Below are 17,867 nucleotides of genomic sequence, written 5' to 3'. Positions count from 1 at the left end.
TGGGGTGGCAGAGTCAGATAGGACTAGGTTTTAATGCTTGCTCTACTAAATGTTAGCTAGAAGACTTTGGGAAAGTTATGTAATTATTTCGAGCCTTGCTTTTCTTTCCCCTTTGCCAAACGGGATACCACTCTCTATCATACAGGATAGCTAGAGGGAGGGGAAGACACAGGTAAAGTTACCTGGAACACAATGTCTGCCACCTACAGGTCATCAGTCTCCCTTTATCTGCTGTGTTTGTAGCTCTCCTTTGATTTTCACCTTGTGGTGCTTCGCAACCAAATTATCCAGACCCTAATTGTGCAACTCCTCCAGAGGAAACTTAACCTTGAGGTCAGAAAGATCTTACACTGTGTGTGTGTGTGTGTGTGTGTGTGTGTGTGTGTGTGTGTGCGCGTGCGCGCTGGTCCTGGGGCTTGAACTCAGGGCCTGGGTGCTGTCCTTGAGCTTTTTTTTTTTTTTCCTTTTGCTCAAGGTTAGCATTCCATCACTTCGGCCACAGTTCCACTTGCAGCTTTTTGGTGATTAAATGGCTATAAGTATATGTGTGTGGGGTGGAGGGAAGAGGGTTCGGAGGTGTGGCTCAAGTCTTAGAGCACCAGCCAATAATGAATGAAAGCAAGCCTCAGATACCAAGTTTGAGTCCTGGTCTCAGACCCCCCTCCCCCCAAAAAAAGTATCATATATTTTCCTGCTGAGCTGGCTTCAAACTGCAATCCTCAGAATCTCAGGCTCCTGCTGAGTACAAAGGATTACAAAATTGAGCCCAGCTCCTATAATTAACTTTTATTGTTATATTACTCATGTTATAGGAAAATTAAGTCTCATTAAGACTTTATTGAAGTATAATCGACATACACAGATATTTAAAATGTAATGTGTAAGTTTTAACATATACCTGAAAAACTATCAACACATCAAGACGATTAATATATCTGCTACCTCATGTTTTCTGTCTTTCTTCACGCTACCTCTCTATCCCAGGTAACCACTGATCTGCTTTCTGTCACCATAGATTCATTTGAATTTTCTATACTTTTATATAAGCTGTGTCATACAGGATGTACTCCTTCTTGTCTGGCTACTTTCATTCAACGCTATTCTTTTAAGATTCACTTATGAGCTGGGCACTGGTTGCTCACATTTGTAATCCTAGCTACTTGGGAGGCTGAGATCTGAGGATCACAGTTCAAAGCCAGCCCAGGCAGGAAAGTCTATGAGATCCTTATCTTCAATTAGCTACCAAAAATCCAGAAGTAGAGTTATGGCTCAAAGGGGTAGAGTGTGAGTCTATACCACAAAAGCTCAGAGACATAGCCCAGGCCCTGAGTTCAAGCCCTAGAACTGGGAAAAATTCGTATGCTCTTGCTGTATCTACCAATAATTCACTTTAAAAATTGTTATGCACAAATCCAGGTAATTGATATACAACAATTTGCTTATCCACTTACCTACTAATACATATTTGGATAGCTTCTAGTTCTCAGTTATACAAAGAATGTTGCTATGAGCATTCACATAAATAAAACAGATTCCACTTTCTTCATTCAGTGTTCCTCTGTGTTTCTGTCTCTTTCTCTGTCTTTCCCTCCTTTTGCCTCTGTGTCTTTCTTTTGAGACAGGCATCACTATATAGCCCAGGCTGGTCTCAAACTCATGATTCTCTTCCCTCAGCCTCCCAACTGCTGTGCCATTATATTCACCCGACCTTCCACAGTATTAACCACAATTAATTGCAAGTCATCTATGTTATGCCTACTTGCTCCATTACATTTGAATGGGTTTGTTTTTGGAGGCAGAGATTCTGACCACGATCAAGTCCAAGGCCTGATACTTGGGGGGAAATCAGTATTTGTTGAATAGCTTTTACTATTAGTCTATCAGAATGATTTGTGTTCATAATTTCAATAATCCATAGATTATGAACTCATGTGAGGAAGGAGACTATGCACAGTTGGAGTTCTGAGCCCCTAAATTCTATATCATTCAACCAATCATGATTGAAAATATTAGTCCCTCCCTTGGTATGGAGGGACTAGTTCTGGGATTTGCACATGCTCAAATCCCTGATATAAAATGGTATAGTACCTGCACTGAATATACTGCACATCATTCTAGGTACTCCATCTTCTCTAGATTATTTATAATACCTAACAGAATGTCAATGGTATGCAAGTACTTGTTACATTGTATTAGTTAGGGGCATAATGGCCAAATAAAACCTGCCTATGTTCAGTAAAGAATAAGTTCCCCCCTCCAAATATTTTCCATTTCCTGTGTGGAATTGTCAACAGGGGAGGTAATCTGCCTGGGTCCTGGCACCAATCCTCAGTAGATACTAGGGGACATCTGTATATTGGACCCAGATTAGCCAATCACTCTTCCTCAGTCTGCCTGTTTGTTATAGCCTTTTTAGTGACGTGACGTCATGTTCTCATTTGTTTATTGTCAATGTAGCCTCAATTACACTATAAATTTCATGATAGTAGAATCTTGATATTGTTAGTAATTTTTTTTTTTGGTGCTGGCACCGGAGTTTTAACTCGGGGACTTAGGTTCTTGCTTGGCTTTTTCACTCAAGGCTAGTGCTCTATCACTTGAGCCACACCATCACTAGTGGTATTTAGCTGATTAATTAGAGGTAAGTCGCTTGGATTTGCCTGCCCCAGACTGGCTTTAAACTTGTATCCACAGTACTCAGCCTCACAAGTAGCTAGGATTACAGGCTTGAGTCACTGGGGCCCAGCTCATAAAACTGGCATATGGCTCCAAGAGGTTTTTATTTTGTTTTGTTTTGGTTTTTTGCTTATGTTTCCTTTTGCTTTGTTCATTTGTCTGTCTTTGGTAGGGTAGGCAGGACACAGAAATGGAGGGACAGAGGGTGAATAAATGCGGCAGTGGTGCTCACTAGACACTACTTGGAAAATAAACTATACAATTTGTAGTGGGGGAGGGAAAAACTGGGAGAGAGCAAGGGAAGGGGTGACACTGTCCAAAAAGAAATGTACTTTACCTTACTTATGTAAGTGGAACCCTTCTGTACATCACCTTTATAATAAAACTTAAAAAAAAAAAACCTGGCAGATGGCAAACACACACACACACACACACACACACACACACACACACACACACACACACACACACACACACACACACACACACACACACACACACACACACACACACACACACACACACACACACACACACACACACACACACACACACACACACACACACACACACACACACACACACACACACACACACACACACACACACACACACACACACACACACACACCCGGAATGAATGAATCTCGCTTTGCTTCTAATTAGACGTGTGTCCTTCAGCAAGTTACTCTTTTTTGTGCAAGTGCCCGGTACAAAGTCGCAGAGGCAAAAACGGCAGCCGTCTTTTCCAGGCCCCGTGCGATAAGGAAGCCCTTACCTCCCATCTACATATTCCCCGATATACTGGCTCCCGGTGTACTGCATGGTGCCTGCCGGCTTCCAGCCTCTCGGTTATCAATTTCGGTGGAGACACCCGCTTCACTATGACAACCAGGAGGCCGGGCGGAGCCTATGCGAGGCCACGCCCCCCACGGAGAGGCAGCATTTCCGGGTGTCGCGCACGCTGTGTCGTCACCGCGGCTGGGCGAAGCCGTGCGCCTGCGTGCCGCTGGCTGCGCATGCGTAGTTGGTGTGTGTGGGCCATCCCGGCGGGGCAAAGGGGAGTTCAAGGAGACGTGGGGGGCGACGCGGCTGAGGGCTCTAGGTCAGGGCTGGGGCTACCGCCGTCATGCCGGGGATAGTGGAGCTGCCCACTTTGGAAGAGCTGAAAGTGGATGAGGTGAGATTCGTCCGGAGGACCGGCAAACGGGACGCCGGGTTGCAGCTTCCTAGGCTTAGGCCCAGCGTGCTTAGTTCTGCGGACTCCCGGCCCGGGACCTCCGGCCTCCGTCCCTCTCTCTCCCCTTCACACGCCGACCCCTGAAGGTCCCCTAAACTGTGCCGGTAATCTACCCAATCCTAATTCCACGGTGGCTTGGGAACTCTTCCTCCTTGCCAAGTCTCCACCGAATAATGTTTAATTTTTTTTTTAAAAAAGAATTAACCATTTAATTTCTGTCGCTGAAACCTCTGCGAGGTGAGTGTCACACCCAGGTGCTCGTGTTGAGTGCAGCCAGGGAGCCTTTGGAAAACGCAGTGGGCCTTGAACTTGCTAACAGCTTGGGTGTTTGTCAGCTGTACGCTTTTAAAGCATTCATTTACCTAAGAGATACTTGAATAGCTGTGTGCACATACATAGAGTTTGTAGTATAATAGGGAGATTAAGGTAGTCCAAGTACAGTGTATTCAGTGCTCAGGAAAATGAAGTAAAGACAGATAGATAATTGACTATATAGCTAGGATGGTTAAGCCATTCCTATAGGCAGACCAGCAGGCCAGACAGGATATTGATCATTATTGGGAACCCATCAATTCATCAAATACTTCTAGCAACAATGTAAGGTAGGATATCATTGATCTTTCCATGTTGTAGAGCAGAAATAGGCCCTAAGTTTTCCAAGTGATTTGCCCCAGGTCACATAGCTAATGGCTGGTAGTCTTGGAACACAAGTCCCTGTCTGCTTTTACCCCTGTCTGCTCTGTAATGAGGGCAAAAGCTCAATAGCCAGGAGTCTTGGTAGAATCTTATGTTTTTAACAAGCCAGTACTATTTGTTGTGACCCTAATGTTGGTAGTGGCACTGGGCCAGAAGAGATATAGGGCTGAGTTAGGACTTGGAAGTAACTTTGACAAGACAAGGCCAAACAGTTTAGAGTTTATCCTATAAATTAGGTGGTGGAGAAGTGGAAGATGTTAAAATGAAACACTTGAGACAGGAATGGATAGGACAAAGACAAGAATAAAACTATCAGGCATTATGCTGAATGTTTTACTTGCATTGCTTTATTTAGTTTTAAATGCCTATGAGAATATCATCTGTCATTTTCCTCAGATGAAGAAATTAGTAGGGACTATTTAGTAAAGTGACATTTGTTAAGATGGCAGGAGAGATGCTGCCATGGGACCAGATAGCGCTTTCTTTTCTTTCTTGTGTGTTGGTCCTGAGGCCTAGCACTAATTTGTTTTCATAGCAGAGTAAAATAAGAATTATTATTAAGGAGCCAAGCATCAGTGGCTTCAACCTATAATCCTAGTTATTATTCAGGAGGCTGAGGTCTGAGAAATGTACTTGAAGCCAGCCTAAACAGACAAATCCACACCACTCTCATCTCTACTTAGTCTGCAAAAATCTAGGCGTGGAAGCGTGGCTCAAATAGTAGAGAGTCACTAGTGAGTGAAGAGGCTGAGTGAGAGCTTGAGGCCCAGAGTTGAAGCAAAAAAGAAAAATGTAGGACGTGAAGAATAGATTGAAGAGGGATGGGGAGTGGAGATCAGAAAGAATAGTTTCAGTGGCTGTTAAAATAATTGGGTAGTGGGCTGAGATGTTGCTCAATGACAGAATGCTTGCCTAGCAAGTGCAGTATCCTGGGATCAATCCCTAGTATCAAACAAAGAAAAGAGAAAAAAAATGCTTACAGAGAGGAAAGAACAAGTATGTATGTATGGAATTCATTTGATCAGCAATAGACTAGTAATGATGGCAGGGAAGCTTAAAGAATCTTGTCAGAATTGCAACCTACCATAGGATTGATGAAAGCGTAAGTAAGAGGAGGTTAAACTCCTTATAGTCCTCATTGACAAGGCATTACAATACAGTACCATGGAAAAAGTATTCCGATGCTTTGGGCTCTGTATTCCTTTGACATTTTTGCAGTTTTGAGTGAAAAAAATGCCATTTTAAAATATATAATATGTAATATATTACACATATGTATGTATTATAGTGTAAAATCTATAATTATATATATCTTTTAATTTTTTTGTGCCAATCCGGGGGTCCTGAGACTTGAATTCTGGGCCTAGACACTGTCCCTGAGCTTTTACTATGCTCAAGGCTAGCATTCCACCACTTGAGTCACAGCTCCACTTCTAGCATTTTCCCTCCTTTCCCTCCCTCCCTCCCTCCCTCCCTCCCTCCCTCCCTCCCTCCCTCCCTGCCTCCCTCCCTCCCTCCCTCCTTCCCTCCCTCCCTCCCTCCCTCCCTCCCTCCCTCCCTCCCTCCCTCCCTCCCTCCCTCCCTCCCTCCTTCCTTCCCTCCCTTCCTTTCTTTCTGCTTAACTGGAGATGAGAATCTTAGACTTTTCTGCCTGGGCTGGCTTTGAACCGTACTCCTCATATCTCAGACTCCTGAGTAACTAGATAGTAGGTTTGAACTACCAGCACATGGAAAGTATACTTTTAAATAGCTAATGTTGATGATGCACTTTTTTTTTTTTTTTTGCCAGTCTTGGGGCTTGAACTCGGGGCCTGGGCTCTGTCCCTGAGCCTCTTTGTGCTCAAGGCTAGCGCTCTACCACTTGAGCATTGGAACCACTTCCAGCTTTTTCCTAAGTAGTTTACTGGAAATAAGAGTCTCGCAGACTTCCCTGCCCAGGCTGGCTTGGAACTGTGATCCTAGGATCTCAGCCTTCTGAGTAGCTAGGATTACAGGCCTGAGCCACCAGCATTCAGCTTGTTAATGCACTTTTTAATGCATTATTTTTAATGTGTATGTCTGTGTGTGTCTGTGTCCTGGGACTTGAACTCAGGGCCTGGACACTGTCCTAGAGCTTATTTGCCCAAAGCTAACACTCACATGAGCCACAGCTCCACTTTTGCCTTTTTTTTTTTTTCTTTTTGGCAGCTAATTGGATAAGAGTCTTATGGACTTTCCTGCCCAGTCTGGCTTTGAATCAAAATCCTCAGATTTCATCCTCCTGAGTAGCTAGAATTATAGGCGCGAACCACCAATGCTCAGCCTATTAGATTTTTTATATGCAGGAATTCATTTGAGCCTCATAAGTAATATCTCGCTCCATTTTACATAAATTAAAATACAACGTACAGTATAAGTTAAGTACTATAAGAAGAAGTGCAGACATGGCTTAAAGAAGCAAAAACAGGACTGTAAGATTGGAAGGCTGTATATTTTGGTTTTCTCTGCCTTACCTTCCCACACCTGCAGACTATAATCCTCCTGTGCAGGTTGGCTGTGTGAGGCTAAATGAGGAAGGATATTGAAATTATGTGTTTTTGAGACAAAGAGCTGGATGAATTCAATAGAGTATTCATGGTTAGTAGTTAGCAGCTGTGAAAGAATGTCATTGCTCTTGGAATTTATCAGTCTTAGTTGAAGCTGGTAAGGGAGTATGGTGACATCCCAAGATCTTTGCTATGACAATGTTAGTCACGGGAAGAGGTTGAACTGGAGGTCACTGATGTGCGGGGTTCCAATTCTGCATATGATCAGCTTGTCATCTTGAACACTCATTTATCACTTAACAAGTAGATCTGATGGATGGCAGCCACCTGTCCTTTCTCTCCCTGTGAAGGATGGTGTTTTACCTGTTTGGTATACTGTACCTTTATTTTGATAGGACCTCCATGTTTATAAGGAAGCAAAGCAAATAATACTGTAGGCTTCTTTTTGAGTATGATTGCCATGGGCATATGAGTAATTAAATCAATCACTGAAGGGTATTTTAATGCATTTGGCAATGAAGTAAACAGCTAACTTAAATGTTTTTTAATATAGTAAGCTTTTTTAAAACACAAGTATGAAGCAAGGCAGAGAATGGTGTATACCTCCAGTCTCATCATTAGGGAAGCTGTAAATTCCAGACCAGCCTAGGCTATATGGCAAGATCCTGTCTCACAAAACCAAAAGACAAAAAAAGTTCTGAGTGTTGTTTTGATGTGCCCAGCTCTTTATAGGTAGAATAAGCAAAAATGTGCTACCAAACTTTAATACAAAAGCTTACGAGGGCTGGGAATAATGGCCTGGGGGCAAGAGTGCTTGCCTCATATACATGAAGCCCTGGGTTCTGGGTTCGATTCCTCAGCACCACATATATAGAAAAGGCCAGAAGTGGCGCTGTGGCTCAAGTGGCAGAGTGCTAGCCTTGAGAAAAAAAAAAAAAGCCAGGGACAGTGCTCAGGTCCTGAGTTCAAATCCTAGGACTGGTAAAAGCTTACATATTTTTAACATAATTTGTTAAATTATGACAAGTTTCACTTTATCATTACTTTTGCTTTGATAGTTCGGACTTGTAATTTTTGTAGGTATATTCATAACTTTAGTCTCCTCTTTCAATGGTGTGTAGATGTTCTTGCATTTACCTTGACAGTGACTTAATCTAACTCTATAAAGTGCATAAAAATAAAACTAGAATTTTCTGACATTAAAATTCTTAATTTTGCAAACAAACTCAGTAGTGTATTACAATATAATACACTTAAGACACTAGATTTTATTCTAGTGTGAATATGAGTCAGTTTCGGAAAATATGCTTTCTGTTACCTCTGTATGTTAATGAAAACCTTAGTCCTTCTTGATCTAAATCAATTATGATTAGAAAGCAACTCCTTCAACAAGAATAGCTAAACACCTATATCCCAGATACCAACAGAAAGTATCATACCATACTGCCTCTGAATTTAAGCAGGGGAGAAGTTGCCTATTGGCATGGGAACCTGAGGAAGGAAGAGCTTGAGTTAGAGACAAATCTGAGCTATAGTGTGAATTCCAACCCACCTGGGCTGCATAATGAGATCCTGCACCAAAAAGCAACTGAAAATAAGCAGACAAAAACAACCAAAAACTGCCTGCCGGAGTTGGGATGTAGCTCAGTGGCAAAACACTTGCCTAGCAAGTGCAATATCCTGGGTTCGATCCCCAGTGCTAAAAAAGAAAAGAAAAAGAAGCAAAAAAACCTGCCTGCCATCTTTGTTGTTCATCTGTATTGTTCTGGAGGGTTTAGCCAATGTATTAAGTTAGGAAAAGAGAAGAAGGAAAAAAGGAGATATCAAAAGAAAAGCAGTTGTTATAAATTGGAGTTTTTGTCTGATAATGTCCTTGGTTTTGCATCAGAACTAATAAGAGTTCAGTTAGATGGCTAGAGAGAATATCCACTGTTCAAGGGGCCGGGAATATGGCCTAGTGGCAAGGGTGCTTGCGTAGTATACACAAAGCCCTGGGTTCAATTCCTCAGCACCACATTTATAGAAAATGGCTAGAAATGGCACTGTGGCTCAAGTGGCAGAGCTAACCTTGAGCAAAAAGAAGCCAGAGACAGTGCTCAGGCCCTGAGTTCAAGGCCCAGGACTGGCCAAAAAGAAAAAGAAAAAAATCAAGAGAATATACAGTGTTCAAACAAACAATACCTAGTTTCAAAATCCAGTAGGAAAAATACCCTAAAGTACTGGGGAATAAACAAGAAATATGTAAGATCTCTATATGAAGGAAACATTTTTAGCTAGGGAACAAGAATGTCTTCAATATTGATAGAGAAATACTATATTTTAGATAAAAAGGTATAGTCCAAATATTCTTATTTCCTTTGTAAAAACTGTGTCTCCACTGCCTGGCAAAGAGAGCGGGTGCAACTGTGCTAGACACTATTTTGAGTGCTTGACGTATAACAATAAACATTGCATTTAATTGTGCCTTCATTTAGGGAGAATTGGTGCCTTTGCAGCGCTGTGTCTCATTATAAAGAAAATCCCTATCCTCTTGGAGGCTACATTCTAGAGTCACATTACATGTGTGACCCCTGCTGCTAGCTTAATTAAGGTGATTAAGAAAGTGTTCTCTGAGGGTAGAAATACAATATAGGGTTTGAACATCCTCAGTCCAAAAATACCAAGTCAGAAACACTCACAAATCCAAAACTCTTTGTAACTCGACATGACTCCAATAATTAGAAAATTCCATACCTGACCTCATGTGACAGGTTGCACTCAAAACACAGTACATTAAAAATACTCTATACATCTGGGCACCGGTGGCTCATGCCTGTAATCCTAGCTACTCAGGAGGCTGAGATCTGAGGATTGTGGTTTGAAGCCAGCCTGAGCAGGAAAGTCTGTGAAACTCTTATCTCCAATTACATAAAAAGCTGGAAGTGTGGCTCAAGTGGTAGAGTGCTATCCTTGAGCAAAAAGGAGCCAAGGGATAGCGTTCGGGCCCTAAGTTCAAGCCCCAGGACTGGCAAAAAAATAATAAAATAAATACTGTGTATGCCAGGTGCCAGTGGCTCAAGCTGGTAATCCTAGCTACTCAGGAGGCTGAGATCTTAGGATGGTTGTTCAAAGCTAACTTGGGCAGGAAAGTTTGTGAGACTCTTACCTCCAATTAACCACCAAAAACGTTGAAAGTGGAGTTATGACTCAAGTGGAAGAGCACCAGCCTTGAGCAAAAAAAAAAAAAGGCTCAGGGCCAGTGCCTAGGCCCTGAGTTCAAGCCCCAGGACTGGCTCTCCTCTCCTTCTGCCCTTGCCAAAAATACTATCTAAAGTTATCTTCAGGCTATGTTAACGTAAATTTTGTGTTTAGTCTTGGGTCCCAAGACAGCTGATTAGGTATATGCTAGTATTTCAAAGCTAAAATACCTTTGTCCCCGCATTTCAAGGGCAAATGCTCCACTTGAATTAGGGAAGTGTGCCTCCCCCCATTTAATGAATTTTGAACATAAATTATGAGGTGTGGGTATTTATCTTAGAGAATAGCCAAGATGAATATGAGAAGGAAGAATGAGGAAAACGTCTAGATAACAAAATACAGTGTTAAGTCACAGTGGTTTACTGGAACATTGTGGCGGTGACATAAAAGATAGTGTAGAGAAGAGGCCACAGCTATTGGATAAATGTGCTAGCGGTGGTGCTGCTATGTTTCGTCTTAAGAAAACGCCCTAGACTGCAAGTGAGCAAGATTGCCATAGTATCATCTGCTTTGAAAAAAAAGGTGCAGATTCTAGTACTTATTAATTTGCTGGGAAAGACACTCTTTCTTGCCTTATGATTTCTTAGTCCTCTGGGGCTTTCATGTATCTTTATATTGTTCATTTTATCCCTCGAGTGGAAGCTTTAATGAGGTTCCAAGAGTTGTTTCCTCCCACCTAGACCCCAGAAGTCTCCAAACTCCTAAGCTAGATTCTATTAGGACTGCCGTCTTTTCATCTATCAGATAAGAACAGTTAGGCCAACTTACATTGCTGTAAAAGTGAAGAGAACAGTACATGTAGAAGAGCTTGTGGTGTCTAAAGCAATTGTAAAGAATGATTATGACAGCCCATCTAAGTTCCTCAGTGAAATCAGAACAGGGCAGTCTTTGTGGTGCTCTGCTTTGACTGGCACAAGGTAGTACTGAGGAAGTGGCACTCTGGCTCAGTCTCTGGTCTTTCTCCCATGTCTTTCCCAGGTGAAACTCAGCTCTGGTGTGCTTAAAGCTGCGGCCCATCACTATGGGGCGCAATGTGATAAACCCAACAAGGAGTTCATGCTTTGCCGTTGGGAAGAGAAGGATCCCAGGAGGTGTCTCAATGAAGGCAAGCTGGTCAACAAATGCGCTCTGGACTTCTTTAGGTAAGCACCTTTTGGTATCGAAGCCTGTGTGGTTGAAAGATTGGGGTATTTGTAAATGCACAAGTCAACATTCATTCAATTGAAATAAGTCCAAGGGTAATGTAACTAGGAAGCTGGAAGGTTTTTGAAATCAGCTAGACCAGTTTCCAACCTGTAAAGCAGTACCTATGTGCAGTAGTGCATTACTGTGAAATTTTTAAAGAGGTATCAGAAACATCTCAGCACAGTGCTGTTCACTGCTCAGTTCCGAGCCCATTGCTGCTCAGCCATTCATTAGATTGCCACTGATTTAGAGCACACAGTTGTAATGGGGAGAAGCGTGTTGAGGCAGGGCTGGGCCTAGTGGTAGAGTCCTTGCCTTGTCTACACGAAGTCCTGGGTTCGATTCCTCAGCACCACATATATAGAAAAGGAAAGAAGTGGTGCTGTGGCTCAAGTGGTAGAGTGCTAGCCTTGAGCAAAAAGAAGCCAGGGACAGTGCCCAGGCCCTGAGTGTAAGCCCCAGGACTGGCAAAAAAAAAAAAAGTGTTGAGGCAGGCCCTTGGGCTGGCCGTTTTACAAACAAGCATACCTCAGGCTCCTCACTGTGTGCCCAGTCTGCCTGTGCTTCCTTCTCTTCTGTTTGCTCAGCTGGTCCTCTTGAGGATTGGATTTGAGGAGTAAACAGGTACCAGGTGAGTTCTCTTCAGTAAAACACACCATCCTTTCTCTTTGTGGCATAAAGTAGGTTTTGTTTGCTGGTTTGCAACTTTTGAAGGGTCTTGAAGTTGCCTTGTGAGGTAGAATTGATCATTTCTCTACTTTTCAGAAAGCAAGACTGTGAATTTGGTTCTCTGTGCCCGCTGTCCCTAACCTCTAGCCCTTCTTTCCAGGCAGATAAAGCGTCATTGTGCAGAGCCTTTTACAGAATATTGGACTTGTGTCGATTATACCCGCCTGCAGTCATTACGTTACTGTCGCAAACAGCAGGCAAAGTTTGATGAGTGTGTGCTGGAGAAACTGGGCTGGGTACGGCCTGACCTGGGGGATCTTTCCAAGGTAAGAGACTTCTATGGGAACCTGATTGACCCAGGGGCAGTGCCAAGACTGGAGGTACAGAAGGGGTCTCTGAGGACAGGGGAAATGTGAGAAGTCAAATTTGCCATACAGATCGATTATTGTGTGGTTATCCACGATGCACCCTAGTGTGTGCAGATTTGTTTCAGTTAATTATGAAATTATTTAGAGGGAGTGGAGGGGTTAAACAAAATGTTAGTGAAACACTGTTGGGTCACTTCCTTGAGTAGGATTCCCTGGGGAAACTGGACCATGCTTGTACCAGGTATTTGGAACATACCTGAGATTTAGAAAGGATGCGGTGAGAAGTTACACAGTGTGTTTTTCTCCTTCATTACTTAGCTGAGTCATGACTCTACCATCTGTTGAAACAGAACTCGAAGCCTGGATGTCTTTATTTCTCTCCTCCCTCTGTCTCTCTCTGTCTCTCTGTCTCTCTCTCTCTCTCTCTCTCTCTCTCTTCAACACTGCATTGATCATTAGTGTGTTAACATTTTCTGGAATACTTTTTAATCCTCTTACTGGCTCCATTGCTGTTACCTTCTTGTGCAGGAGTCCTTAACTGGAGCTGCATGCATGTCTGGGAGTGGAGAGTGGATCTGTTTGAGCCCTAGACATTGCATTCATTCTGGGAAATAGAATTTAGGGATAAAAGTACATCGTTAGGACTCCGCTTTAGACCCCTCTCCAGATGGAGATTCTGGCCTCTGTCTTTCCCAGCTTTCTTTTCACTTTCAAATAAACTTACTGTTTACCTTAAAAAAAAAACAAAACCCAAATGACATCTTCACTATAGGGGTGATCTCTGGAAAATAAATAATTTGTCCCTTCCTTGTTAAAACCCCAGGAGGGACTCCCATTGCAGTGAACTAAATCGCCCTTTCTGAGTCACAGCATACAGGTCCTTAGTGACCCATCCTGCCCCCGCTGCCTCATCTTAAGTGTCCTTCAGTCCTGAGGCAGCACAGGTGGCCGAACGTGGAGGCTGAAAATAAGGTTTGAGTTTGAATCCGTTCCACTACACCATTGCTATGGCATCTTGAGCCAATGGTATAGGATTTATTTTCTTTGAGAATTATACCAGGGAGCCTGTATGTCCCCTGTGTAGTATTAGGGTACCAAGTCGCCCTGTAGTTCCAGTTCCAGTTCACTTTTTTTTATATAGATATATAGCATCTGTGAATAGTTTGCTCAGAATCTTAGGGACTATCTTAGAACTCATTTATTTATGTATTTATTGGGCGATCCGACAAGTTATTTTTACTTCAGGTAACTTGTATTGCTGCTCTGAACCAGCTTATTTTAAATAGTAGGAATTACCTTTTCCCATTTCTGCCTTTTGACAGAATTACAAGTCATGCAGTTGACAAAATGTATTATTCTTGAGCCATTGTATTGACATTTTTTAAATCCCGAAAAGTAAAATAGTTATCATAGTTGTAACTTCCAAAATTGTATTTCTTTTTTCCTTTGCTTCCTTCCTTTTTTCTTTTCCTTCTTTCCTTTTTTCTCTCTCTCTTTGGTGCTAGGAGTGGAGTTGGAACTCAAGGCCCCATGTTCTCACTCAGTTTTTTTAGCCCCCTCATTCAATTTTGTATCCAGTCCTCTTCTAGAAAAGCGGTAGTCAGTGGAGTGAAGCCTTATTTCATTCACTTCTGCATTATGTTTCTGTGATTACTCTTTCTTCCTACATTCCTTGGTGAATTTCTGCTTTTTCTTCTGGTGTCAGCTTGATGTCACGTCTTTCCTTAAAGTGTCTGACCCTCCCAGGCAGAAGTATTCTCTTCCTATAATCCCATCATTCTCATACTATTAAAAAAAATTTTGAGGAGTACAGAATATCTATACATCCTAACATACTAAGGATGTACCGAATGTACATCTGCTACTTAATGTGTATTTTCCAGCTCTGTCCCATTAATCCTTTAAGGTATTCAGAGCCCCATTTTACAGATAGGGAGTTAAATATTCAGCAGACTGCTCCAAGTGGTTTAGTGATTAGTTTGACCACACATTCCTTATCATTTTGGAGGTAGTGCAGAATAGGAAGTTGCTTTATTTTTCTTACTCATTTGTTCTCCTTAATTGTTCCAGGTGTGAGAAACACTTTTTCTACACTTAATATCTTCTTCCTCTTTTTTCCTGTGCTGGTCCTGGATGCTGACCCTGAGCTGCTATCGCTCAAGGTAGCATCCTGCCACTTCAGCCGCACCTCCACTTCCAGCTTTTTGGTTAGTTTATTGGAGATCAGAGACTTTCCTGCTCAGGGCTGACTTCGAACCATGATTCTCAGGAGGCTGAGCTCTGCGGCAGGAGCCACCAGCACCCAGAAATTTCTCCAATTCTTTTCTTTTCAGAGGCAAGCAATTATTTTATGTCTTACAAAGGATATTTTTTATGTAGTTAAACAGAGGAGTTGCCATTCATAAGAGCAGTTTATGAATACAGTGCCTCTTGATTTGATCAGTGTCAGCCCCTTTAACATTCTCACCCACTTTTCCTATACTCCATTCCTTCCCTCACTTTTCTTAATTTTTAGGTTATTTGAGTTTTTGCCACTTAACAACGTGATTTATGTATGTAATGCACCTTGATCTGTTCCATCAGTAAGTGGAAGAGGTGGGCATGGATTCCCTCTACTGCTTGCACGCTAAGTGCTCTACCATTTGAACTAATCCCCCAGCTCTTCCATGCCCAAAGAGTTTCACATACCAGCAAGAGGCATTTGGAATTCCAAGCAGGAAGGAACAAAGCAAACAGACAGCAGACTACTCTGGACTTGGAGACTTCTTTCAGCTCTAGTCCTGCTGTTACTGAGTATCTTTGTCTCAGGTGAAGCCATCTCCCTGGCCCTTACCTGAGAGCTATAGGCAATAAGTGTCACTTAGAGTGGTTATAGTTATTGTGGTCAAATACCTGAAGGTTTTTTTTTTATTATCACAAAATGGTTTGTGAATTTCTAAGGTGATGGAAGGTGGCTTAAGGATTGACACCACTAGAGTAAGAATCAGAAGATGGTTGATAACTGGCAGTCTGGTCTGTTTCCTTACCTTTAAAATGAAAAATTGAGATTTTGGTCATCAGGGATTTCAGTATTTCATCATTTCTCCTGGTCTGCTGGCTCAGCTTTCTGGTTCTGGCCTTGCCTCTTTCCAGTGTAGTTTCCCACTGTCCAGCCTACAGATATGATTGGCTACTTCCCTGCCTTGGTGGTACCTATTACCATCTGGTTAACATCCTGGTACCTTTGCCCATTATTTCTTGTCCTTTGTATTCAGTCCTGGGTGTCCAGTGTTGCATGATATCGAGAAGTACAAGCTTTCTTTGGGTTTTGTGTTCTAGTACTGCTACTAGTGAAGTAGCCTCGGTGGCCCTCTGCAGATGACCTCATAGGAGTGTGAGGGCAATGGAAACACTGTGTTGGACAGTAGTAAGAGCCTGGGTAAATGCGGCAGCTCCCCACTCCTCCCACAGCCTTTTACTTTGGCCACAGTAGAGATATAGCTTTGTCATCATATGTACTCCTTGTTCACTCGCAGTGTCTTCCTCTCCACTCTTCCTGACTCCTTCCTGCACCTCCTTCAAGATTAAGCCAAGTGTTAGCTCTTCAGAAAATAGTCCAGGCCTCCCGCCTTCTGTGTGGATAAGCTACACTGCAGAGTCGTGTCTCAGTTATAATCATTAGGTACATTGTCAGTGAAGAAGCCTTCGCTGATTTCCTAGTCTGTCTCCCTCACTGGACAGTGTGCCCCTAGAGGACAGTGTAACTCCTGTTCCCTTCTGTAAGTGCTGAGTTAAGCAGAAGTGAGTCTGAACGTAAGTTGGGGCTTTGAGGTTGGAGTGGTTGGGCAGCAGGAGCAGAGAAGACCAGGGGCCTCACTGATAGTCACAGAGTGCTCCAGCCTCACTCTGAACTTTGCCTCTTCCTTCTTTACCCTCACCAGGTCACCAAAGTGAAAACAGATCGACCTTTACCGGAGAATCCCTATCACTCAAGGCCAAGACCGGAGCCCAACCCTGAGATAGAAGGGGATCTGAAGCCTGCCAAACACGGCAGCCGCTTTTATTTCTGGAGCCTGTAAGGCTGCATCCAGGGCCCACCCTCGGTCATGCAGCCTCACTGGGGCAGACGCCCATGGAGTTTGCATCCCCCGATATTGTGTTCTTTCCTGGATCACAAACATTAACAAAAATGTTAATTTATGTGACTTGGCAGTTATTCTATACAATTTCCTGTCCATTAAAATTTCTAAAGGAAACAGTTGTATTTTATTATGTTTTATGTAACCTTGCGACCTTTAAAGATGACTTCCCTTCGCTTTGACTTCTTGTGGTCCTGCCTGTTGCTAGTGCTTTGTCTTAAATAGGAGTCACTGCCGTGGCGCAGGGGAGCCGTGAGGCATGACTGTAAAGGAATGGCTTGTAACCTCCAGCAACTCCTCTGGCACAACTGTGTCCATGCATTCTGAAGCCTCAACCCTTTCCCTCACATTCAGCGTTTTAAGCAAATCTTTCCCTAAAGGTCATTCCAGGGAATCATGCAGGACAGATATCAAGAGCCTTGTGAGCCTTGCGACCAGGGCTCAGGAAGGGCTCCCAGCCGGGTCTGAGGGAGTCTCACTCAGTTTCTTAAAGAACCCTAACTTCCACCATTTCCCCTTGGTATCCCATCCTCAGGCATTATAACCCAGATGTTTTTCCTGATAGACAAGGGAGGTGGAGGCTGAACTCCCTGCTCCAAAGGCAGGAAGTAGTGAGGTCTGAGTGTCAATTCCAGCCTTGGGTGTGTTCCTTAACCTCTTGTGAGAGGTTGAGTTTGAGGACAAACTAAAGGGTCCATGCTTATCTACCTCCTGCGCAGGTTAGAGCCACAAGTGTTTATAAAGCTGTTTGGTTCAAAGCACCAGGCCCCCAGCCCCCTCCATTGAATTCTCTTTTCACTACTAGGCTATTTCCTTTCCATCTGACTGGGTTACTCTATACCCTCTGCTTGTGACTTAGCATTGCACAGCGCCCTTCATGAGTCATCTTGACTCCCTGGGCTTTGGCTTCTCGTTTGCTGGGCTGTAAAAAGTAAAGGAGATAGCTAAGCGTCTTTCTTATGGCTCTCCTAGATTCTCTAGGTGGGGAGATTGCTGGCAAGCATTGGGTAGTTGAGGTACAGGCTCCATTGTCCAAAGTGTTTGAGGACAGTTGTTTAAGAAAAAGGTGTGGGTGATCTGCCATACCCCCTCCCCACCTCCTGCAGACCCCACCGCTGGACGTATTGTGCATGAAACTCCATTTTTTTCTGCC

General features: G+C 43.1%; 2 protein-coding genes across 2 annotated transcripts in view; one reads left to right on the top strand and one right to left on the bottom strand.

The window, feature by feature from the left end:
• Morn5 (MORN repeat containing 5) overlaps nucleotides 1-3,557 on the bottom strand; it is a 29,188-nt gene extending 25,631 nt beyond the window's left edge. The window contains exon 1 of the mRNA XM_048352673.1: nucleotides 3,455-3,557. Within this exon, the coding sequence (XP_048208630.1) occupies nucleotides 3,455-3,501 (47 nt within the window). The 5' untranslated portion in view covers nucleotides 3,502-3,557. The remainder of the gene's footprint in view (nucleotides 1-3,454) is intronic.
• Nucleotides 3,558-3,702: 145 nt separating this feature from the next.
• On the top strand, nucleotides 3,703-16,831 carry Ndufa8 (NADH:ubiquinone oxidoreductase subunit A8). Its single transcript, XM_048341236.1, has 4 exons — nucleotides 3,703-3,856; nucleotides 11,353-11,516; nucleotides 12,389-12,554; nucleotides 16,517-16,831. Exons 1-4 carry the CDS (start codon nucleotides 3,806-3,808, stop codon nucleotides 16,652-16,654), a joined length of 519 nt encoding a protein of 172 aa, XP_048197193.1. The 5' UTR covers nucleotides 3,703-3,805; the 3' UTR covers nucleotides 16,655-16,831.
• The last annotated feature ends 1,036 nt before the right edge of the window (nucleotides 16,832-17,867 follow it).

This window comes from Perognathus longimembris, chromosome 1 (genome assembly GCF_023159225.1).
Source record: "Perognathus longimembris pacificus isolate PPM17 chromosome 1, ASM2315922v1, whole genome shotgun sequence".
NCBI classification, from domain to species: Eukaryota; Metazoa; Chordata; class Mammalia; order Rodentia; family Heteromyidae; genus Perognathus; species Perognathus longimembris.
This window is presented reverse-complemented; position numbering and strand designations above follow the sequence as displayed.

Excerpts from the sequence above, each read along its gene's own strand:
- Ndufa8 (XM_048341236.1), top strand. The coding sequence starts at position 3,806 with ATGCCGGGGATAGTGGAGCTGCCCACTTTGGAAGAGCTGAAAGTGGAT. Across the intron at positions 11,517-12,388 it reads TGCGCTCTGGACTTCTTTAG|GCAGATAAAGCGTCATTGTG; the intron begins GTAAGCACCTTT and ends CCTTCTTTCCAG. Across the intron at positions 12,555-16,516 it reads ACCTGGGGGATCTTTCCAAG|GTCACCAAAGTGAAAACAGA; the intron begins GTAAGAGACTTC and ends TACCCTCACCAG.